Raw genomic sequence first — 23,545 nt, 5'->3', positions numbered from 1 at the left:
GCAGATGCCTGCGCCAGATCTTGGTTCGTTGCCGCTGCTGTGAGCTTGTGGCAGGGCGAACCTGATTCGAGAAGCCTCCTGCGCCCCGCTCTGCTCGATGCAGTGCTCCCGTATCTGTACTTTGGCTTGCCTACACTACTGCCATGGCGCAAAGCAGAACTCGAACCAGATGCAGATGCAGGCGCCATGATGTGATCGTGGTACAGGTCGTCATCCATCAGCCGGGTCACAAGGTCTTATGCACACGTGCTCTAACGGGTCACCGTGCGTTCAAGGGTCTGCAGTCTCCTCACGACCGACGAATCACGGTAGCCAGTCGCAGGATGTTGGCGAGTCAACCTGGCAAGATCACATCCTAGGCAACACTTACCCAACTGTCAGCCAGACAGCTAGGCGGGCTGCGGTTAGACACTGAGAGGCCTGGCTACGTGAACTGGACCAAACCCAAACGTGATCAGCAGCTGGAGTTGCACCGAATACAGTCACCGGAACCTCCGGAAAGGAGCTCATTGCACCGATTATGTACAACACTCGCTGGGGTTGATCGAAGACGATTGCTGCACGCCGCACGGCGATGCGTGTGCAACTGCACACCTCCTATACAAAGGATTCAGGTCCTTTGTTGCTGTGCCGTATATGTTTGGGTGCTGGCCCGGCATGGCCAGACTCCACATTCTGTTTGCTTACAGACTGGTGATAACAGGGATCCAGGCAGTTTATCGTCTGAAGTATTAATGACAAGCACTCTACCGAAAGGACATCGTTCAGAGGGCTCGTTGAGTGCATGTTGAACTGGTTTGCCAAGCGGGAGTGTGTGACCGCCCCCTGAAACAAGGATAGTCCCGGACACCATGGCGTATCACTGGCGTACCAATGACGAGCCCATCACCGTCACACAGCAGCTGGTAGCACGCGCAGCAGAAGTTGCAACGGCGGGAATAAGATCTGCAGGTTCTGCTACGCTGCCAACCAGTTCGGCGGTGCACCCACAACCACCGACGGATCCCTCTTACCAACATGCCGACACCAACATCAGTGCCGATCAAGCCCTTGACGCGGACCATATTACACGGCGCTTGCTCGAAATGTATCAGTCACACCGACACACTACCCAGGAGCACTTCCGAGGTCCACACAAATTCAGACGAGTGTTCATCGGTCCACTGCCCATCTCCTCGACAACAGCCGCCGCAGCAGTGATCTTCGCTACCACACAATCACAGGTGAAGGCTGAGGCTGAAGCCAGAGCCGGAGATGAAACGGAGACTCCAGCTGGAGGAGATTCTGATTGGCAAGCGTTGGGAAAGAAAAGGCAACAGACTCTCGAACAGGCAGATGGTCTCACAGCATCTCATTCGGTGAAGCATACTCGCACCATGCCAGCTGCTGCACTAGTTGATTCATCGTCTCGAGCCTCGGATCAGCTCTTTCAGCAAAACATATTTAGCCAGAAAGGCGAAGTGGACGGTGCCGACACCAATCGAGCTTCCCAAATGATGCACGAAAGGGGACGATCATTACCGACAGAGCACGGACACAGGCAGCCGCAACCAACATTCGAATTCGAACCTACAAGTCCTCTGTCACCACCTGTAGCAGTATCCACCGCAGACATTTCGAACGCTTCTTCAATCCCCACGCGGCCACCGCTCGCGACATCTGCACGCAAATCAGGAAGCGTACGGCGGAATGAATCGCAGGCTAGCTTTGCGACTGCCCAGTCTTATATCAGCGCCCGGTCTGATGCGACCGTCATCGAGGCGCAAAGCAACGATCTAGGCAGCGAGCTATGTGATCGGCGTGGCAGTGGCGCAACGGCTTCCGCCCGTACCTGCGGATATTCAGGCAGCAGCGCCCTCTCACCCATTCCTGGCAGTACGATTCTGAACGGCGCCGATGCCGATCGCCATGGCAAATTTGCGCAGGCTACGCAAGAGGAAGGAGAGGCAGATGGTTATAACGGGGAGCAGAATTCATCCTCTCTTGGACCACCATCGCCACTCACACAGACGTTGGCGCTGCCGCGAATGAGTTCCAACCTCTCTAGCTCTCGTCGCGATCGGCATGGCATGTCGTGGTTCGAGTTGAATGCAGCAGAATTTTCCGCAGATCCGAATGCTAACCATAGCTGCAGCAACCTCAACCATGACAGCAGCGGCGGTGACAATTCATCGACCTTCCTCAGCGCTGCTGCTGCTGGAGGAATGCTGCAGCGGGACCGCAAGCGATCCTGTGTGAGCATTGTTGATACGACTATCAATGTCAATGCAGAACAGAACTCGCCGATGAGCACCCCGACCAAGCCGACAAGAACCCGCCTTTTGTCGTTCGAGCAGCCCGGATCAGTGGGACGCGCTGGATGTCTTGACCAGCTGCAGCAGCATCAGCAACCACTCCAACGCAAGCCCATTCTCACAACCTCGCCACTCAGCAAGCGGTTCAGAGACCGAGAGCGCGTCAACACATGTGGCGCACAACGGGCTGCGTCGTCTGCTAGCTTTGAGACGCTTCGGCCTGTCGCACGAAGGGGTAGACCCAACGACCTTTTCTTCTGGAGTGAGCAAGGCAATCCCGACGCCAGCGCAGGAAGTGGTGCAGGCAGCGTCAGTGGCAGCAGCAGCGGCGCCCTGCGCATGCAAACGATGCAGATGCAGTCAACACCAGAGAGGCGGACATCGCTCCTTCGTCCCGTCGCTGGCTATTCTTCCTCCGCTTCTTCCGTTGATCCACCAACAATCAGTCCTGCGTCCAAGAGTGATCAGTCGCAAAAGCAACAGATATCGCAACCGCCACAGGCAGCTGGTCATTCACGCCAAGCGTCCGCCTTCAGTAATCGCTCTGAACTTTCGAGGCGGCGACCAAGTGAGCAGCGCTCCCACACTATTCCGAATGGTCCTGCGAACGGGTTTTCATGGTATCCACACCGTAGAGACGCCTCGCGCATGAGTCACGTGAGCACCATCGGCTCACTCGGCACGCACGGTACACGCGCCACAGAGGGTAGTTTTGGTGCTGTTGGTGGCGTCCGAGCTCGCTTGTTCCGGGGTTTGCTCCCTAAGGCGGACAAAGAGCGGCGCGCGAGGGACGAGCAGGTCGTCAGCGCTGCTAGGGCGGCGGCTGCGATGCAGCTGCGGAAGCAACAGCAGCAGCAGGCCGAGAAAGAGGGACCGGATCAGCAGCAGTTCGTTGCTGGGCGGGATAGGAAAGGCGGCGGCCCTCGTCACTACCATTATGGACTTCACCGTTCTGCCAAGCCTGATCCCTTTCAAGTTGGCACTAGCTCTGGTGGCACGCGCTGGGTCGGCTCCAGCTTCGAGACTGGCTTTGCTGTCGAAGAGGTGCTACTTGCCCGCATCGAGGCTTCGCATAAAGAAAAGGCCGAGCAGCGCACACAGCAGGAGCGCGCTCGGTGCATGAGCATCGTAGAGGAAGAGAAAGTGGGTCAAGCTGCGATTGACAAGCGGAGGCGCAAAGGCAGCTTCTCGGAACCCCAAGACTTGCGTAGACCATCGGCAGCTCTGGCGCAGATGACCAGAGAAGCAAACTTGGCAACACACAGTCGCGAAGGTACCCTGGTCCCGTCTGCCACAATTACTCGAGGCTCTCAGGCTGTTGCGAGCAGAACTGTAATTGACACCAGCGGTAAGCGTCGTTCACGCGCCTTTGACGAAGCCTCCACATCTACCAATAGCATCCACATGCGCCCCAAAGTCATGACAAGTCCCAAAGCTACGATAGATTCAGCGCTGTCATCTTCTTGCCTCACACTCACCCAGGCCCATGGCGTCAATCACGCTCCAGCCTTCGACATTGAGAGCCGCAAAGGCTGGGCGGACATTGCAGCGATGATGAATGCGCACAGCGGAAGGATCAGCGATCGTAAGCCGGTGCGCCATGCAGCGGCGGATGCACTTGCATCGGCGAGTGCGATCGAGAAAGCGAGGACGGCAAAGGCGCAGGCGCAGACAACATCAAAGAACCCTTCTGCGAGACCACCACCCATTGCCACGCAAGACCAGAGGCAAGATTCGGTGAAGCTGCAGGTGCTCGTCTCATCCCCGAAGGACATGAACGTCACAGGGACAGCGTCCACCCCACCTGGCTCCGACGCTTCCAACGGGCTACCAGATGGGGCCGAGCAAGTAAAGGTGGCAACGCCGACTGTCGATAGTAGTGTATTAGTGCAGCCTGAACAGGAACAGGCATCAGTGACCACCACCGAAGCAGGGGAGCGACGCACGCTACGAACGAAAAAGTCGGTCCAGTTCGCGCGCAACTCCCCTAGCTCAGAAGCGACCACCTTCTTCCGCCAGCTAACCAAACCCATCATTGGCAAGTCCAGCCCAATGGCAGAAGCGTTGTTCGCGGATGTAGAGGAGAGGGCAGCGCCGGAGGAGGTGCTGCAACGAAGCGAGGCTGCAGTGCAGCAAATCGACAATGAGCAGGCCCGGCTGAGCCAGCTCAGAGCAACAGCCGCGACACAGTCCGAAGAGCTGATCACCCACAGGTCTGTGCTCAAGCGCGATAGAATGCTCGTCAAGATTGAGTGGACTGCCGCAGAAGACCTGCCTCCGGACTACGATGAACTGATCGCGAGAAGGTACTCAACTTATGAGGATGACTGGTCGGAGTACATGGTGGTGCTAAGGATGGGCCGGTTGGAACTGTGGGAGGATACAGTACGTGTAACGTCGAGAGAGCCCATGCTCTCCATATTGATTGCTGATGAGTCGGCTCTTTCAGTCCCTGCTCTACAAGCTAAGCGGCCGCGCCAAGCAGCTAAAACTCCGACTTGTTCTCGGTCTGCGCAAGGGTCACACGTTCCAGTCGCTCTATTCTCCGATCGATGGGATCTTCTGCCTCACTTATACTTGCAACAACGAGAGACGCAGGGAAGAACGGAAGAGGTCGCTGCATCTGCGCAAGAGCGGCACAAACATACTCATTTTCAATGTGAATGCGTTGGTCTCGTTGGCTGCCAAACGGAGAGCTAACATTGTAAGGTCCCGCTTCCGCAGGCGCGATTCACCAGCACGGCTCGTGACTGGATGTGGGAGTTGCACAGGGAGCTCGGTGGTAATGTGCCCGAGGTGGTTGACGTCCATGTTCCCGACTTGAACATCCGCGTCCGCATTCCCGTGCCAGACGAGGCGACAGAGGAGGTGAAGCAGTCTCTCCTCCTCACGGGTGATGAGAATGACCTCCAAGGGGAGGGATACAAGTTGATCACCACTCGTAACATCACCGAGATAATCGCACGTCTGCTGCAAGGGAACCCACGCTGGCTCGTACTGGCCCAGCAAAGCATCGCGGCGAACGCTCCCTTTGAAGTGGCTTGGCGCATCGGTCGCCGACTAGAATGGGTGCATCGATTCAATGCTCGGCATGACACCACAATATCCAGCGACGCCGCTGTGGTCAGTGGAGTATTGCTTCATACTGTGAGCCCTGCTTGACGCCATGGCAAACGGTAGCCATTGCTGACCATAGCGCGGTTGCCGCTCTTGCTCAGCGATTGTCCACGCCCGTCCTGGAGCTCAGGCCAGCGCAGCATCATCTTGGCATCATCAAAGGACCAGTCGGCGATATTCTGGAGGAACCGCCGGCAGCGGAAGGCTATTTATGGCGCGTCAAAGCGGTATCAGGATCGCTGACACGCGTATACGTGAGCACCCATGATGGGCACATCTTTTTCTCTTCCAGCAGCAAGGCATTTGCGCCCGACAAGGAGATCATCGCAATGCTCACCACGCAAAGCCATTCAGTGGCTACGAAAGGCGTGGAGGAAATGTTGAAAGCGAAGCGCAAAACGAAACGCAAGGCAGTGCGTGCGGCAGCTCAGAGAGAGCTTGATGCAGCACTGGAACTCGTTCTGGATGCGCTTCGCGATCATTCTGATGATGGGATGGCCAAGCAAGTGCAGGCGTATCGGGCGTACGAACGGTGCCGACAATTTGAGCAAATCGTCACTGCTGACGGCTATGTTGATTTGCGGGACATTCTCAAGTGCGAGCGTGTGGTGACGACAGAACCCGAAGAGACGCCGCAATCGGAGAAGGCAGATGTATTCGATCATTCCCGTGATTCCAGCTGGCAGGATGTCTCGATCCACGCGAGCGAGGACATTGGTGGAGAAGAGGGGCTGGCTGCGTGCTCTGATCGTGCTGAGACCCGGGCCAGGCGGCAGATTGAAGTCACCATGTCGAATGGACGATACATCCGATTCGAAGCCTTCTCGACTGCAGTGGCAGAAGAGTGGGTCGTGCGAATCAACCAACTGGTACGGTACTGGAAAGCCAGGGAGAGATCCGATGCGAAGGACCTCATGGCGATCGCTACAGCCTCGACCAAACAGCCTGGGACGCATTCGCGCGACTCGGGCGAGCTCGACAGGCGCTTGCCCTCCATTTGGAGCTGGTGTCCGATCATGAATTGCCGACCGATCGTCAGGTGCGGTCGGCTGTTCCGCAAGATGCGCACGCACGAAGCATTCAATGGCCGCTACTTCATCCTCATACAAGGGCGCCTGCTCAGCTTTAAGCTGATGCAGTCTACAAAAAGCGCCAGAGCGAGGCAGAATGCAGGCATCTTCCACAAACGTCAAGAAACTGTCCTTCACCTCAGAGATGCGTACGTCTACAGTGGCAAGCTGACGGAAGACTTTTTACCAGAGGGCAACCAGGCAGCTCAGAGTCTAGGCGTTGGCGGAGGCGGTGGTGACCGTCATCGTCTACCGCGCGTCTACCAGGATGGGCTCCAAAGTGTTGACGATGAAGAGGATTGCACATTTGTCATCCGCTACCGCCCTCAATGCGTAAATGCGACACCCGACCCTATCCCTTACAAAACATCAAAGGGCCAAGTCGGCCTCAGAGTCAGCTCTTCGACGGGCAGCGCAGCTCCGCCCGACATCGCAGCACTCCCTTCCCTAAATGATGGAACCATCAGCCATATTGTCTTACGAGCGAGGAGTCAAATGGAACGTGACCTGTGGGTCAAGGCAATCTCTTGGGAGATTGAGCGCCTGTGCAAAGATGACGGGCCGCGGGAATACAAGTTACGCAACAAAGGGATCACACCTTACACGTCCCTGTCGTGACCTATGATGTATTATTTTGGCAGCAAGAACACTCGTTGACGTGACCAAAATGCAGGTCTACCTCTCGTGAAGATTTGCCACATTGAGCCAATCACATATCAAGGGTGAACTTGACCAGCTATGGCCCGGATTTGGGCTTTTTGGCTGCGAATAAAATGAGAAGATGTGAGCAAGAATTGCTGGCGAATAAAGTGGTCGACCGGAATTGTGACTTACTTCCGTACTTTGATCGCGACGTGGTCCTGTTCGCGACGCCGCCGAAGTCGAGCGCGCCTCGCACGAGGTGGTACCTGACGAGCAGCCAGATTGAAGACGCTGAGTGCTTCAAAACATAAACGATAGGTGCAAGCATCCAGGCTCACCTCACACCTGGTACGTCTTGTACTCTGCCTCCTCTCATTAGGACGACACTATGCTCTTGCAGGTTGTGACCCTCGCCAGGAATGTATGCTGTGACAGTGCGTCCGTTGGACAGCTTGACTCTTGCAACTTTACGAATCGCCGAATTCGGTTTCTTTGGCTTGGTGGTAAAGATCTGTTCGTGGCCAGCAGAAAGAGTGTCAGCCTGGTAAGACACGACGGGCTCACAGCGGGCGGGTAATCAACCGAGGTTGGAGGAATCACACGAACCTTGGAACAAACACCTTTGACGAACGGTCTTCCCTCCAGCGCCGGAACGCGATTAACGCGCGGCCTGTGCGCCTTCCGTGCCCCTCGAAGACATTGCTGCAGAGTGACCTGGCGAGCAGGTGTAGAAGTGAAGGCGCGCTGATTGCAGGCGGCGCACGCCCATGTAGTCGGAGTGGCCGTCCGCAGGCGCATGGGCCGCAAACCGGTGGCCCTTTGAGCCAGGGCCAGCTGCTGGAATGTACGAACTAAGCTCATATTTGCAGATGGGACACAGGTGAAGCGCACATTCAACAAAGTCGACCGGGCCAGTATGTTAGGTGAATGGAAAAGATGCAGTGTAACATTGTTGCTGGGACCTGAAATAATTCCAAAGCTGGTGGCAAAGGTTTCATCCATCTGAGGGTTGATGTTGGGCGGAATGGGGAGTGTCAAAAAGCATCAGGTTGGAGTGTTCGGCAGTTCAGTCTGTGACTGATCACTAGTGATCAGAGACCGTAGCAGAGGCAAGCAAATCAGAAGACATCTTTCCTTGGAGATCCTCTTCTAAGAACAGGTATCCGCTGCACCCTGAAGCATGGCCTCGGTGGCAGACGGCAAGTGCTCATAATCCCGGCCCGGCGAGCGCCGTCTGCGTTGGGTGAAACGCGGTCGAGAAGAGGGGCGCGCGCAGCTACCAATGCGCTCGGAGCAAAGCGATCGTCTTTTCTGGTGCGTGCAACCCGTGATCGCATCATAAGGTCATGTCGGCCACACGCGAAAGCTCTCCAGAAGAAGGGGAGATTTCTGTCACAGCTGATGTGATGGAGAATGGCTCGACCGGCGTCACGCGCGTCCGTAAAGCCTCAGAAAGAGTAAACGAGGTACCACGCGATGCAAAGCGGATGCGCTACAATCACAATGCCCCTGCGCAGTCCACAATGACGACGACAACGACGAAGACGCCGCCTCCGATACTCTTGCGAAGGATCAATTCCCCTCCAAAGCCCCAGGCATCAGCTGCTCCGACCGCCGAGGCGACTGGCCGCGATGAAATGGCAATTACTAACGGACACCACAAGCAAGACCTGGGGCTGGAGTCAGATGTGTGGCCGGGTCTGCCCATTGCATTATCAGACAGATTATCCGAACGTGTCACTTCATCGATGTATCGCGGCGCCATTCGGTCGAGCAGTACGATCAGGGGCACGCGGGAAGCGGCCAAGCACGAGCTGGTCCCCTTCGAGAGGCGCAGGTTTGAGGGCTGCAGCTCTCTCGACTCGTACGAGATCTCGACCACGCTGGGAGAGGGAACATTTGGTGTTGTACTCATGGCAAAACATCGCGTCACGGGTCAGGCAGTCGCTCTCAAGAAGATCACCGTGCACGACTCGCGGGATGGCTTGGCTTTGACGACCATCAGGGAGGTCAAGCTGCTGAAACACTTGCGGCATCCAGCGATCGTCCCCGTTATCGACATGGTCTTTGCACCCCCTGACTCTGGTCAGAGCGCGACAGGAGACATCTACATGGTGGAGCCGTACATGGATCACGATCTCGCCGGGCTGCTTGATGCGTATAGTCTCTCCATCCCGCAGATCAAGCTCTATATGAAGCAGCTTCTTGAAGGAACATGTTACATGCATTCGGTGAGCAATGCCTCGATGCAAGCCATCGGCGCTGCGGTCTTTGCTGAGTTGCGCAAGCGAATAATCCAGAACGGCGTCTTGCACAGAGATATGAAATCTGCAAACCTCCTCATCAGCAACGAAGGACAGCTGCAGATTGCCGATTTCGGGCTAGCTCGCTCAATCCACAACTGTGACCTGATGCAGGGGGCGGATGGCCAACCCCAAAAAATGGACTACACTGGCACTGTCGTTACAAGGTGGTATCGTCCACCAGAGCTACTCGCGGGACTGAGGCAATACGGACCGGAGGTCGACATGTGGGGTCTAGGGTGCGTCCACTTTCGAGCTTATCGCCGGCAGTCAGCCTGACTGATGGGCTCTTGTGCGCTGCAGGTGCATCTTGGCTGAGATGTTCTATAAGAAGCCGTTCTTTATGGGAGCATCAGAGGTGCATCAATTGGAGCTGATCGCCGAAGTGTGCGGGTCGCCAAACGAGCGGACGCTGCCTGGCTGGTTCAAGCTTGCAGGCGTCAGAAACGCAGATGCACAAGGCCGCGTAGATGAGAGTGGCCCAGATGGGAGAAGAGATTTCGGCTCCCAACCAAGAAAGTTGAAGAGGTGGCTTACCACCGAAGGACCGGTGCACATGTTAGGAACCTTTGCACAGAGGGTCACCTTCGTCTGTTCGATCGCTGACGCTAACGCTCTTCGTACGACATCAGACCTGAAGGGGCAGCAGATCTTGTCGACAAGCTTCTGGTTCTCAATCCTGCCGATCGCTTGAATGCGGCGCAAGCTCTCCATCACAATTGGCTCTGGTCCGAGCCCTACCCAGCTGACCCTTCTTCTTTACCGAAGTACGAACCCCGTAAGGAAAGCGACAAAAAACGGCGCGAACAAGAGCGCCTCCAGCAGCTGCCAAAACACCCCCCCGTCATGTATCTTTTGCCCGATGGGCCAGGCAATCCAGGCGGCTCTTGGCGCAACGCGCAGCCTTCCAACTTGAAGCCACGGGCTTTGGCATACCCGAATGCACGTCCAGCGCCACAACCTTCAGGCACTTCGCAACAGATTTCGAACCTTAAACTGTAGCATATGAGACGCCCCCGATGCGGTCGCATTCATCCACACTTGTTCTGCTTGATCCAACACCATCCTTCCCGCGTTTCATTTCCTTCCTGGGCCTGTTCTGCGTTAAAGCGCATGCCAATTCCCTCATTCATGTGGGCGCTCGAGCAAAAATCAGTGCAGTAATGTGACCAGAGTTGCATTTACAAGTTAACCATGGTGGACGCTTAGAAACTAAGGGCAGCACCCTTCTGCTTCTTGTCACCACCAAGCTCGAAGCTGTAGAGTGGAACAAGGTATCAGCTTTAGAAGCAAAAGGGTGAAGAGCTTTGTCAAGTACGCACTGTTTGCATCGCTTCAGAGCTGCGTGCGACCTGTACTTGCAAGCCGTGCACTCCAAACGCAGGACGACCTTCTTGGTGGCTGTGCGAACGAAACACCATGTCAGCAGCAATCGGGAAAAGCAATGCAAACGAGAAACACTCACTCTTTGCTTTCTTGTGGAAGACCGGCTTGGTTTGACCACCGTAACCCTGCATTGCGTTCGAGTAGTGTCAGTTCCCCGAATGAATGTCGCTGAACGTCGCGAAATGGACCGGACGATCTCACCTTTTGCTTGCGGTCATACCTTCGCTTACCCTGAGCTGCGAGCGAGGCCTTACCAGTCTTGTACTGGGTCACCTTGTGCGGGCTATGAGCCGCGCAGGCGAGAGTAGGAAGGAGTCAGCCTTCCCCATCCTGAGTAATCATGAGGCTGGTCCTGGCATCTGGCATCCGGCGTCCCAGGTGCATCTGTAGTTCAACGACAGCAGCTGCACATTATTTTTCCGGGTTTTCCAACACACTCCTCCTGGCCTTTGAGTTCTGTACGCAGAGATTGTGCTCGCCGCACATGATCCATTTCGCGTGGCCCGTTCCAATCTTGACACCCTTACTTTCACTTAGAGTGAATGTACCTCGAATCTCGCATCCTGCGAGCCCATGTTCCCATTCCCGCAGCTCCCGCGACCGCCCTCCGCGTAGTGCTCCCAGATCTCCAATTCGGCTATGGATGTGCCGGACACGCAGCCCCATATTCGGATGTGCATTCGGCATCGAATACTAGGGCCAAGCCCTGATGAATACTTACGTGTGCTTCTTGCATGTCTTCCCCTTGCAGTAGGTGCGGCGAGTCTTTGGCACGTTAACCATCTTGACGAATGCTAAGCAATGTGCTGAGTGTGCTTAGAGACTCTGTGGTACCAAGAACCTTTCCAGTAGACGACAAAAGATGGTTACAAGAAGAGTCATAACGGTGTTCCAGGCGCGCCTCAGCTGGCACTTGTCCGAGATTGCTGCGAAGCTGCTGCGGCAAGCAGATTTAAGGTCGGAACTAAAAGAGGACGTAACGAACTACCACCACCCCGCCCACTGGGCCACACATCAGCCAGCTGGCACTGGACCAGTCAAGGCGACCATGACCTAGGCACAACTCGGGCTCAACGCCCAACTGGCAACAAACGAAGGCCACACTCTCAGAGTGTTAGCTCATGAGTATAGATGGTGCAGGACTTTTGCAAGGGTCACCATCTTCAAGAAAGGGCACATTTTGATGGAGAACCTCTTGACATGCCGGTCATGCGATGCGTGAGGATGTGCCAGGAAGAGCACTATGTAGCCACTCAGACTTCTCATTGTCCTACCCAACAAGGATAATGCTGTGGTGATGTCTTCGGACCGACGCTCCGTTTTCATGCTCCAGCCTGGAAAGAGGACCTTACGTACGTGACATGCCAAGTTTGCAATGCGACACATCTTACGAAAGCTGCATCAAGGGACCGCCAGCTTGTCCGTGCCATCGTGCCGGAACAGATTCGTGAGGATAAAGGCATACCCATTTTGATGCGGTCCTTGACTTTGCAAGGAGCCTTTCAACCCCGACACTGGAGCATGCAAATTTGGTGCCGACGCTTGCACCTGGACCCCATTTCTTTCGAAATGCCTGATACTCTCGAGCTTGGTGATCCCTTAAGAGGACCGAGTTCTTTTAGTGCTTTACAAGGACCAGCCCAAAGGCTGTAATCTACGTCATCAATGAGTAAAGTTGCCCACGAAAGAGTGCAAGGCAGCTAATGTAAAGCCTGGGGATCAATATCATCCTCTGCATTGTATTTATGAACGCTCTGACGGCTTGAATGCCGCATCCCTGTGCTCGCTGGGATCCACAGCTTGATTTGCGTGAAAGTCCCAACTTGAATGGGACACAGCGTGCAGAACAAAATTTCGACCATCGCAACGCAGCCCCAACATCCGTGTAAATGAAGCCAAGCTAAGCATCGGTTGCGCAGCAGATCTGTCTTCAGCCATATTCACCAACATGGACGCTCATGATATCTGACTTGCTCGACTCATGGCCGTGGGTTTCAGCATAGCAATCGAGCAATCATTAGCTTCTAGGATTCAGGTCGCGCGGGCTTTGCAGCTCACGAGTGATGCATGGCCTCAAATGAAACTGTGTTAATTGAGTCGTTTGCATAGAGAAATAATGTAGTTCTATGAGCCCCTGCCCCATTCGTGCGTGGCCTTGATGCGCTACCTCTGGCAGCCAAAATTGTTAAGGCTGATCTGCAGCGCTCGCTGCTGCTCCATAAACACCGTGAGACAAGTCCAGTTGCCGGACCGTGTTCCACGCCGTACGGTCAGGTGATGCGGAACTACCGCGAGACGGCCAATCGGAAAACTCTGCTACACGTACATATTAACGAGTAACAACTCTACGCTTTGTCACTTCGATGCGTCAGTTATAGCCTCTTCCCGACTGGGGCACGCGAAACGCACGGAAAAGGCGAGGTAATGGGGATGTATGAGTGCTATGCTTAAGTGTACAATTTGTTGATCGACGCGTTTGTCTCGCTCGCACGCTTCAGCACCTTTGCGACAGCGAGCTCAAAGTCTTCCTGTGAAACGTGCTGCCGACGCTCTCGGAGAGCGTACATGCCCGCTTCCATGACGATACCCTTGAGCTCAGCACCGGAGCACTGACCCATCTTCTCCGCGAGCGCTCTGAGATTAATACCACGTTGAAGTGACATCTGCATCGACGAAAGCGAAGGCAAATCATCAACATCGCTCCCGAAATATGCTAACTGCTCCATCAGACTCACTTTGCGGGAATGAATGCGCAGGATCGAGACTCTTGCTTCGGGTCCTGGAGGTGGGAATTCGATCTTTCGGTCAATTCTCCCGGGCCGGAGCAGTGCTGAATCGAGGATGTCAATGCGGTTGGTGGCCATGATGACCTGAGTTGGCGACAAAGATTTGAGCCTCGTTCGCAGCGAATTATGCAGCAAGATTGGTATCAAGGACACGTACCTTGATGTTTTTCGTTCCTTCAAATCCGTCCAGCTGGTTCAAAAGCTCCAACATTGTTCGCTGCACCTCGCTGTCACCACCCCCACTACCGCTCTCCCCACGACTTGAGCCGATACTGTCGATTTCATCCATGAAGATGATAGATGGCGCATGCTCACGCGCCATGACAAAAAGCTCACGCACCATCCTGCATGCGGAGCAGCATTTGATCAGCTCATGTGTGATTGGTACGCAAGCAAAACAAATCACTCACCTGCTACCTTCTCCAATGTATTTTTGTACCAATTCGCTTCCACTGACCCGAATGAATCTGCAGTCAGTGTGATGCGCTACAGCCCTTGCAAGCAGCGTCTTTCCGGTTCCCGGTGGCCCGTAGAGGAGCACGCCCTTAGGCTGAGCGATGCCTAAGCTCTCGAAGAGTTCGGGATGCTTGACTGGAAGTTCGATGACCTCCTTGATCTCCTTGATCTGGCGGTCAAGACCTCCGACCATCTCGTAGGTGCTATCCGGTACCTTTTCGACCATCATCAAAGAAACCAGAGGATCAATCTTATTGGGCAAGATCTTGTGCAACGTGTACGAGTCCGAACGAAGAGCCACTCGGAGCGACACAGTGAGTGATGCAACATCAATATCGGAGGCAAAGTCCACCACTAGGTTCGTAGAGCATGGGTTGTCCCACATCAGCCCAGTCCTTGGCAATCACGCAAGTATTCCAGAGTGTCGTTTGCTCACCATATTTGCCCTCTGGCTGCACCTTTACCAGAACCTTCTTCTTGCCCATGACTTTGACGACCTCTCCTACGTAGCTTCCAGGCTCTTGTAAGAGCTGAAGCTCTTCGCGTAACAGCCGCACACGCGCATTCAAAGCATTTCGCTGGGCTTCCAGTCGCCTCAGATTCTGCGTCTTGTCGTTAATGAGCAGCTCATATGCCTGGATCTTTGAGTGGTAGAAGGACTGGATTCCGGCCGCCGCCGAAGTTGATGCACTTCGATTCTGATGCATCACCTGGGTCATCGTCGTCGTCGCCCCACCAGTCTGCTGCAATACTGCTGCTGCGGCCATCTTGTCTTGCACGGAAAGTCGTTGGCGTTATGGGCGACCAACGTGGTGATGTGTCGATGTGTGGAAGCGGAGGTGGCGATGTCACTGAGCCAGAGACACAAGTAATGGGTCGTCTGCTGAACTGGTTCCTGCAATTCAGAGGCAGACGCGAGAGGATAAGCCAGGCCGTTTAGATGGCAGAAGCCTGACAGGCTTGATTGAGCAATGAATGATGTTGAGAATTGGCGTGGGTATGGAGCAAGTGGCGACACGTCATGGACCCAGCCTGGGCCGCTCACAAACTCGTGGTGCTCTCGTTCAGTCTCTCGATTCTAGACTCTCCCAGCGCGCGTACGCCGCTCAGCGTTCCGCTCTCTCCATATCTTTTCTCTCATCAACATAGCACACTCTGCCTCTTAATCGACGGACATCAGACCGTGTTCCATCCCCATCCGTCGGCTGTGCAAAATGCACCCGTGTCCCGGCGCGTCAATCTCTCCTGCTCAATGCATATGGAGCAACGACGGCGATTGGCCATGAAGCAGGCTGCGATTGCTTTCCGATCGGGCCACTGGCCGACAACATTCATTTGTGGTGCTCACGCACACAGTTCATTTCGACTCGTTTGTACTTGCTGGAAGCTTTGCTCCAGATGGGTTGTTGAAATACGAAAAATCGGCATGCAACCGGAGCCCAACTGCGGCGGCCTCATGCGTAAAGCATTCTGCTCTAGGATGCAACCGCACCAGGTTCTATACACAAGGGGCTCCTCCAATTCGTGTTTCTTGCTAGAAGAGTTGCTGAACTAGCTATCTGGCGCTACCTGCTGCGCGCCACAAACTGACAACGTTTGAAATCATTGAGCACAAGACCTCTTCGGGTAGGGAAAGTCTGCTCGGCAATACGAAGGCAGATACCAATCTGACGCGCTCTGCTGGTTCTCGCGATGTGCACCCACGTGTGCTTTGCATTGGCATTCTGACTTGAGGGCTTACTCATATGTGGACTGCCGTACATTTGTCCGATGTCGCTGAAAGCCAGCAATTCACTGGCATCACTGATGGACTGAAATGCTCTCCTTCGCAAATGCAGTTGGAACGCGAGACAAAAAATGCCTTTTCAGGTTCAAAGGCAAAAGAGCAAACTGGCTGCGCAGATGAACCAGTAAGACAGCGGCGTCACTTCGATTTTGTCCACAGAGTCAGAGCACCCGCTGGAGATTGATGTTGATCCCAGAGCAGTCTCCGAAGGCTAGGCTCTTGGATGCGAGCTACGGTACGAGCAAAGCAACCCTGCGAGAGTGTCTCATCGGCGCACACAGGACGACAGGCTGGCACTCTCGCATGCAACTTCTGGCAAGGAGCGAGTATGTCCACAGGGCATGGAGGGTAAAGCAGACGTGCCTGCGGACTGGAGAACGATGCCGTGTGGATCACAAGGCATCTTGCGTCTCTGGAGAAGGATTGAACCAAGCTCAATGCAGGGATTGCAAGTTCAAGGGAGCAAAATTAAAATAGGCGAGAATCCTCCGTAGAGAATTCAATGCGACATACTGTGCCAAACTCACAGCCGACAAGACGTCGTACCGTTCAATCGCTCTCTAATTCTATAATCAGCTTAAGCAGGAGTGCAAAGATGAGCACATGCGATTGCAAGGTCATGATCCGCTGTAGTGCCTGACCAAAAGAAATGGTCGCTCGATGATTGTGACCTTCATTCGTGACGTCCAACATCATCTAGATGGCGTGACCGACCGATTCGACCTCAGGAATGCAAAGATATCAGTGGTGTTGTGCTCAGACTAGGTGGAGTTAGCTACAAGCATATTGCAACCAACAGCTGGAGCGGCAGAACTCAATATCGCCACGCTCGGCGCGGCAATATGCATTGCCTCATATGAATGGCTAACATCTGTGCTGCGCTGCAGGGGAATGTCAGCCATCCACCAGCTTGCGTTCTATTCTTCCCAAGCACTCTGCACTCTGCAGTCTGCAAGTCTCAAAACACGAATCTTTGCAACCTGCCCCTGTCACTCTCTGAAAGCAACCAAGCTAGCACTCCCTGATCGGGTGCATTCTTGTTCCTACTGCCATGCACCTCACAACTTTACCTCAGTTACTCGAGGGCGTGGCGTTGCTCCCTCACTCGCCTTCAATGCCGGATTCTCGGCTCATATCCAGGGCCTGCGCTTTCGCATCCCTTCTCGGCTCTGCATGCTCAGCTTTCTTAAAAGTTGCACCGGCTCCTTCGACCGCAATTGCGCATCATCACCATTGAAAAGCGATTGAGACTTCAACAGAACTCCGGCCAGCTACCAAGTTAACAAGCTTACCGAATCACCAAGCTTACCAAGTTACCAAGTCTCCAGCTGTCACAACTATGGCAGACTCAGCTCAGTCACCCGCTCCAACACCCAGCCGTTGGTTCATCGCTCAGGTCAACGATATCATGCAAGCAGCACTGATACTGCAGGCTCATTTCGACACTGCTAGTCTCGTTGCGGCTATCACGCAGGCCCTAGCCTCCAATTTTTCTGACCACTTCTTTAGACACCTCAAGCCTAGTCCACCCAGATGCTTGAATGACAAGCAGCGCTTTTATGAGAGGGCTGGGTTCTTCCTCAACCAATGCGAAGCTTACTTTAGAGCCGTCGACGCCGAACTCAATGACAAACAGAGGGTCAACTTCGCCCTTGCCTGGCTTGACAGCAACGCTGCGATTTAGCCCCTCTACTTCAGGGACGACCTTCCGCTCAGCATCAGCACCCTTAGCCAACACTTCCTCAAGAGTTGGAATGTGTTCAGCAAGGAGTTCCTCGCACTCTTTGGTGATCCCATACCTCGCAAGACGGCTGAAGACAAGCTCGCCACTCTCAAGAACATCAGTTCCGCCAGGGACTAGGCTACCACGTTTAGTACTCTCGCAGACCGCTTTGACAAGAACTACCATCAGTCGACCGAAAAGATCTTTGCGTTCGTGCGTGTCTTCAAGCCCGAAGTGAAGACGCACCTCGCCGCCCAAGGATAGAACTCTCCCAAGGACTTCATTGGCCTCGTCAACCTGGCAACAAGCATCGACGATCAGCTTTTCAAGAATTACAACGCAAACAAGGTTACCAGACCCTTGGTCTACCCCCTCGTTCGATCCAGTCCGATAATGCTTCATCCAACGCACAGCACCAGTCAAGCTCCTTCAGTAGCAGCTCCCAGATGGTGCCCATGGACCTCGACTCCGTCTCTATTTCCAGCACTCCAAGAGTGCGAACACCTCTCAGCCGCCGAGAAGGTGAGAAGGAAGAAGGACGGTCTTTGCTTCTACTGTGGATATATGCACAAACTCAGCAACTGCACTTCAAAGCCCAAGAAGTACCGCAAGACTTGAAGTCACTCGAAATAGTCACGATATCAGCCACCGCTGTTGAGGACAGTAGGGCGACCAGTCTTGGTACCTTGTCATTTGCGGTTCAAGAATCATTGACCACCACTTTAGGAAGAAGAATCGTCACGTCAGCTCTCGTTGACACCGGCGCAAGCGCGCAGTATATTGACCTTGCTTTGCTGCCGAGCAATCACTAGCGACCCAGACATTGGAGAGGCCTTTACGGTGCACCGTGAGCAATGGAAGACTCATCAGCTCAAGTCTTACCATCACGTCCACCACTCAGGTGCTCGACTGAAAAGAACACCGGTTCAAAGAACCATTCTTACTCACCCAATCGTCCAAGTACCCCGTCATCATTGGCCTACCGTACTTGAAGTATCACAACCACAGCATGTATTTCAACACTCTTGAATTCGCCTTCGATTCGCCAAGCTGCCAACGGTACTACATGCCCAATGGACCGCGTTCATCAAGCCTCCATGAAAACCCATGTTGTAAAATCCATTAAGTTCCATCGTCGACCGACTCCGCAGCGTGAAGCTCATAGCCAAGCCTTGAAATGTCGCAGACTTGCGCAAGATTCGAGTACTGTGGTACACTGAATCATTAATACCCAAGGGTAGTAGGAGTAGATGGAGTACATAGAAGAATACTGAAAGAGTTGAATCGTACGATGAAAGGAACCAATTCTGCCATCTATGCAAATGGCCATCGGGGTCCCATGTGGCTATTTCATTCCTTCAACATGCACCTGCAACCCATAGAGATTAGTTGAAATCTCCAGGATCGTTCGTACGCCATTTGATCTTCCGTCTTGCGGCTTGGGGGGCTTGGAGGCCGACGATGCTAATGACGGATGACAGCTGACGAGCCTATGCCCATGGCAAGGGCCTTGGTGAGGACGCCAGCCCGGTTCTCCATTCTGAAAGGATAGCTCATACGGCCAAGATGACATGCTTTAAGCTCTTGGTACTCTCTATGCTACACGGAACCCAGGTGCTGCGTGCGGTTCCTTACATATCTACAAGATGCTGTCTTTCACAAGCAGTCACCGTAGCTTGTTCCTTGCTCTCGAACCCTCCATAGCGCTCGATGGAGCTCTGTGAGATGTGCTGCTTCGACGTGCCTCATCATGCTTCGCCCCGTTGGCTCACACATTCGAGCTGCTGCGCTGCTCCTGCGTCGCAACTCGCCACAGAATGCCCTTTCCAGCGTTGACTCGCGGATCCGTACTCAGACCATGTTGAGGAGAGTCAGATTGTGGCGTTCGCCGCGCTCGTTCTGTCAAGCCGTTCATGAAGCTGGACTTTCGCGCCGTGTACCGTGTCGTTGGAGAAGGTGCTGCACTCGCATGCTTGTATACGCGCCATCATTATTCGAGTGAAGGATCTTGATCTCCTTGCGTGTCTCCCTCCCTACTTGGTGGACCCAGTTGCCGATGATAGCAGCAATATTCTTGCGGTATGCCCGTATGTGAGCCTGGACCTTGCTGGACCTTTCATCTGCAAAGATCAGGACATAGAGTGTGCCACCTACACTCTCCACGGGTATAGGTCCAGCGATGTCAGCGCATCTGGCCAAACACATCACCTGCTGTGCGTTCTTCCCTTGCAACGCCGTATGGGGAGTGGCCTCTTTTCCGAGCGCACATGCTTCTCACATGTGGTGCAGTTAGCTTCGGTGACAGATACGCTGTTCGCCTTGCAGATCGTGTCGTGCGAGTCACACCCTGCATGGTCGAGGCATGGGTACCATGCTCACCGTCCACATTGCACGACCTGTATAGACTGGCGTGTTCTGCATGGCGGTGGTAGTTCCCGGCGTGACAGGGAGAGCCAGGATGCTATTATCCAAACCTGGCCTTATGGTTACCGTGCCATTTCAACTACCCAAAGTAGCCGTGGCCCCCAATTTCTTAAGCAAGATGCAGCCGCCCGCCTCTGTGAGTTTGATTCCGCTGACGATGATGAGGCCCCGCTACATATATTGGACCTCAAGTGCATTCTTGAGATAGATATCAACGACGTTGCCCTTGTCGGTCTTGCCACAGATCAGCTCATACTCACCCCTGGTTACTGTTCTCATCGTGCCGCCATTGGTGAGATAAGTGCATTGAAGGACGAGGTGGAGCTAAGATCCTGTGTCAAGGATAGTGTTGTGGCCAACGCTCGGCGCTGCAGGGCACCGTTATATATGTTGAATACCATCATAGGGACGTTCGAGTCGGTGAGTGGTCGCTCGGCCGAGTAGTAGTGGGCTCATTGTATCTCTTTCGATCGACATTGTTTTTGAAGGTGGCCTTCTTGCAAATGCACGTGGAATGCTTGCTAGGCATGACTGGCAAAGCTCCTCCTGGAGTAGTTTTGCATCGGTATGTTCCATTGTCAACTGATTGCCGAGATGCTCGAAAACCTGGGCAATTTTGTTTTAGCGTGAGTCGAGTCCGACGTGGATGGCGAGGCAATAGTTGGTCTTCAACATTTCGACTCCTGGTAATTGGATCTTGTCGTACTTTGTTGCAACGTGGTCGAGCTACTTCCGCATGCTCTCTGTAGAGCCCTTCTTGATGGTCCAAATATCTCTCCTGAGAAAGAAAAGAGCAATTCCGTCCTTGAGCTGTACTTGGCTTCCAACATCTCTCAGAGCACTTGATCTGTCATCACCTTGCGGATCCAGCTAGTGATCTTGTGGTCCTTGACAAGCGCCAGCATCGCCGAGTCCCCCTTATGCCTGCGCTCATATTTAGCGATACTACTTTTGCCCCTCAGGGGCCTTACTGACACTGTCGGTCACAGTCCTACAGGCCAGTCTCATTCATTAGCACCCGGGCTTTGAAAGCTCACGTGTCATAGTTGCTGCCATGTAGCTTCTCGAAGTGGAGCGTGGGTTCCCATCTAGGTCGCAATATCTGGCATCTTGGTCTTATGCGTTAAGTCTATAGAGTGTAGAAGCCAGGCGTAGGGTTTAGTCTCATAATCTATTGAAGGGATGGCTCATTACAATTAAGGCAAGGTGCTCTGACCTTTTGATGTTCTCTACGCTGCACAAACTCTGGGTGCTGACACAGGAGCAGCGACAGCGCGGATACGCGAGCCAACGGTGCGAAGCATGACAAAGCATGTCGAAGCAGTACATCCCATAGAGCTCCATCGGGCGCTATGGAGGGTTCGAGAGCAAGGAACAAGCTACGGTGACTGCTTGTGAAAGACAGCATCTTGTAGATATGTAAGTAATCGCACGCAGCACCCAGATTCCGTGTAGCATATAGGAAAACAAATTGTCAAGCATCATATCTTGATTAATGTGAGCCATTTCTTCAATATCACCGAATCCTGGCGCTGTGTCCATCTCCATATCTCTTCGAAATGCCAGTTTCCATGCACAGCCACTGTAGCTTCGCTTTGCGCTGAAACCTTTCACAACCTACGATGGTGTTCCATAGGTGGTGCCCCTTCGCTGCGATTCGCTGCACTTTGCCCATCACGTCCGCTGTATCGCTGCTCTCGCACCAATCGATACCCTCCATCTCACTGCCAAAGCCAATCAGCATCGCAATATTCCTCTCAATGATCCAACATGTTCTTCCTGGTCATAATGAAACTTGCTTGGCAATAAAGGCCACAACTTTCCCGGCAAAGGGTTGAAACACCCTTGGAGATGTTCAGCACCAATCCCATTGGTGCTCTTGACCTGAATCGGAATGGCACCTATATACACATTATCAATGTCCAAGACTCTGGCATGTTAGCGCTGTTCCCATAGTGACATGAGATCCCGTAGCCCGATGCTTTGAGCCTTGAGTGGCGTTGAAGCAGAACATGCGAGGCCGCTGGCCAATCAAGGTGCGCCTTGACCAAGGCCAAGCTTGAGACGAATGAGATGAGGGTGTGGGTGGTGGAGAATGGACGGAGGTTTCAGCTGGGGCAGGTACTGTGTCTAGCGACAATGGTGCTGTGGAATGTATCAATCTCGAGTTTGAGAGTATTGCACGCGGTCTGCTTGTTGATGTAAGGCTTTCAGAGCTATGAAGGACCGGTGCTGTCAATACGGGTACACAGTGTTTGAATCATCAAGCAAGTGCGAATGGAATACGGAGGTCTTGAATTCTGGATGGGCCAGCCTCCAAACCTATCAAGTTTGTATGTGATTGGCTGTCGGTGTTATGTGAGCCTCTGTGGCGCCACACGAAAGAGTACGCCGACAGCCGTACGCAAGCAATCATCCGAAACTGCGTGCCATCCGTAAAGTCGACTTAAGAGCACGCAGCAGTTCATGACAGGCAAGAAGCCACAAAAGGCTACATACCAAGTCTTCAGCGCACCGTCATGGCTGGCGATATTAACTTTATTGAGCATGCACACTTCGAAGCAGCGCTTGGAGACTAAGATACAGCGCCTTCGTCCAGAACATGCCGCACGTCAGTATGGTTACGGTTCTTAGACGAAGAAGAAATTACATCGCCGTCGAATATTTATTCTGTCAACGGAAAGTTGCCGCTCTTCGTCTACCAGCTTACAGGAGAAATCAGAAAAAAAGAGTTGCTTCAGCGTCAGAGGGCGGCCAAGAAGCTCATACCAAGTCCTCTTCTGCGGGTACCAGCAGCGCCTCTCAGCTGACAATGGTACCCATACAGGTAGACGGTGATACTCTGCTAGCGGTATTCGATGTAGACGCACTGATGATTGAAGAGGACACCTTTGATGACGCTTAAAGCTCCACCATGCGGTCCAGGCTTTCGAACCAGATTTCAGTTAAAGTAAAGCCACATTCCCCTGAATTGGATGCAGGTTCCTTTGAAGCATCTATTCACGCACCAGGCGAACCATCTGTATATCGACTTAAATATTCTCTCACAATTGGCTCTGCATTTTCGGATAGCCACGATTCTCGAGATTCCACCCACCTTCTTTCTGCGTACCTGGCACTTGTATCGTCTCCACCGCCAGTATCGACCAATCCACATGCCTTGTATGGCCAATTCGATCAATATGCATACACTTTAGCCGTCATCGGAACCCAGGCAGTCACGAGTGCCCACTAGTCAGGCAGCAGCGCGGGTAGTATTCCTCTCGAGCCAACACCGACAGGGTTACAGGAGCAAGATGACTGTCCGTAGTTGCTACAGCGATGGAGAAGGAGGGAACTCCAGCGCAGATAAAGGTATTCGAGCTGATGAATGTGCCTCCCGGCATGGTGGTAATCGGTCCTAGCAGTATATACAAGTTGAAACTCAAGGAGAACTTACAAGCCGTGCCCTACAAGGTTCGCATAGGCGCTAAAGACTATTTTCAACGACCTGGGACCAGTTACGGCAAGGGTTCCGCGACTGTAGCGCGTTTGACGTCTCTGCGCCTGCTCCTGGCG

The 23,545-nt window shown here is 53.7% G+C and overlaps 6 protein-coding genes across 6 annotated transcripts; 2 read left to right on the top strand and 4 right to left on the bottom strand.

Annotated features, from left to right (window-relative positions):
• Positions 1-652: 652 nt before the first annotated feature.
• Positions 653-7,144, top strand: K437DRAFT_273414 (uncharacterized protein). The gene is made up of 4 exons (XM_013388728.1): positions 653-4,679; positions 4,744-4,953; positions 5,019-5,441; positions 5,513-7,144. Exons 1-4 carry the CDS (start codon positions 852-854, stop codon positions 7,097-7,099), a joined length of 6,048 nt encoding a protein of 2,015 aa, XP_013244182.1. The 5' UTR covers positions 653-851; the 3' UTR covers positions 7,100-7,144.
• K437DRAFT_255501 (ribosomal protein S12) lies at positions 6,993-8,211 on the bottom strand. Its single transcript, XM_013388727.1, has 4 exons — positions 7,730-8,211; positions 7,462-7,634; positions 7,316-7,389; positions 6,993-7,243 (listed from the first exon to the last, which is right to left on the bottom strand). Exons 1-4 carry the CDS (start codon positions 7,982-7,984, stop codon positions 7,218-7,220), a joined length of 528 nt encoding a protein of 175 aa, XP_013244181.1. The 5' UTR covers positions 7,985-8,211; the 3' UTR covers positions 6,993-7,217.
• Positions 8,212-10,579, top strand: K437DRAFT_255500 (Pkinase-domain-containing protein). The gene is made up of 4 exons (XM_013388726.1): positions 8,212-9,354; positions 9,424-9,665; positions 9,730-9,984; positions 10,059-10,579. Exons 1-4 carry the CDS (start codon positions 8,647-8,649, stop codon positions 10,426-10,428), a joined length of 1,575 nt encoding a protein of 524 aa, XP_013244180.1. The 5' UTR covers positions 8,212-8,646; the 3' UTR covers positions 10,429-10,579.
• Positions 10,412-11,595, bottom strand: K437DRAFT_273411 (putative RPL42B-ribosomal protein L36a.e; the record flags this gene model as incomplete). Its single annotated transcript, XM_013388725.1, has 5 exons — positions 10,412-10,683; positions 10,749-10,827; positions 10,892-10,937; positions 11,014-11,095; positions 11,534-11,595. 5 exons carry the CDS (start codon positions 11,593-11,595, stop codon positions 10,632-10,634), a joined length of 321 nt encoding a protein of 106 aa, XP_013244179.1. The 3' UTR covers positions 10,412-10,631.
• A 1,632-nt stretch (positions 11,596-13,227) lies between these two features.
• Positions 13,228-15,020, bottom strand: K437DRAFT_255497 (putative RPT6-26S proteasome regulatory subunit). Its single transcript, XM_013388724.1, has 5 exons — positions 14,491-15,020; positions 14,009-14,408; positions 13,756-13,942; positions 13,548-13,682; positions 13,228-13,475 (listed from the first exon to the last, which is right to left on the bottom strand). Exons 1-5 carry the CDS (start codon positions 14,819-14,821, stop codon positions 13,260-13,262), a joined length of 1,269 nt encoding a protein of 422 aa, XP_013244178.1. The 5' UTR covers positions 14,822-15,020; the 3' UTR covers positions 13,228-13,259.
• Positions 15,021-17,202: 2,182 nt separating this feature from the next.
• On the bottom strand, positions 17,203-18,272 carry K437DRAFT_83707 (uncharacterized protein). The gene has a single exon (XM_013388723.1). The coding sequence runs from the start codon at positions 17,963-17,965 to the stop codon at positions 17,318-17,320; it is 648 nt and encodes a 215-aa protein (XP_013244177.1). The 5' UTR covers positions 17,966-18,272; the 3' UTR covers positions 17,203-17,317.
• Positions 18,273-23,545: the final 5,273 nt, after the last annotated feature.

The sequence above is a fragment of the Tilletiaria anomala genome (assembly GCF_000711695.1).
Source record: "Tilletiaria anomala UBC 951 chromosome Unknown K437scaffold_24, whole genome shotgun sequence".
NCBI classification, from domain to species: domain Eukaryota; kingdom Fungi; phylum Basidiomycota; class Exobasidiomycetes; order Georgefischeriales; family Tilletiariaceae; genus Tilletiaria; species Tilletiaria anomala.
Note: the sequence above shows the minus strand (reverse complement) of the source record. Positions and strands in the feature narration are given on the sequence as shown.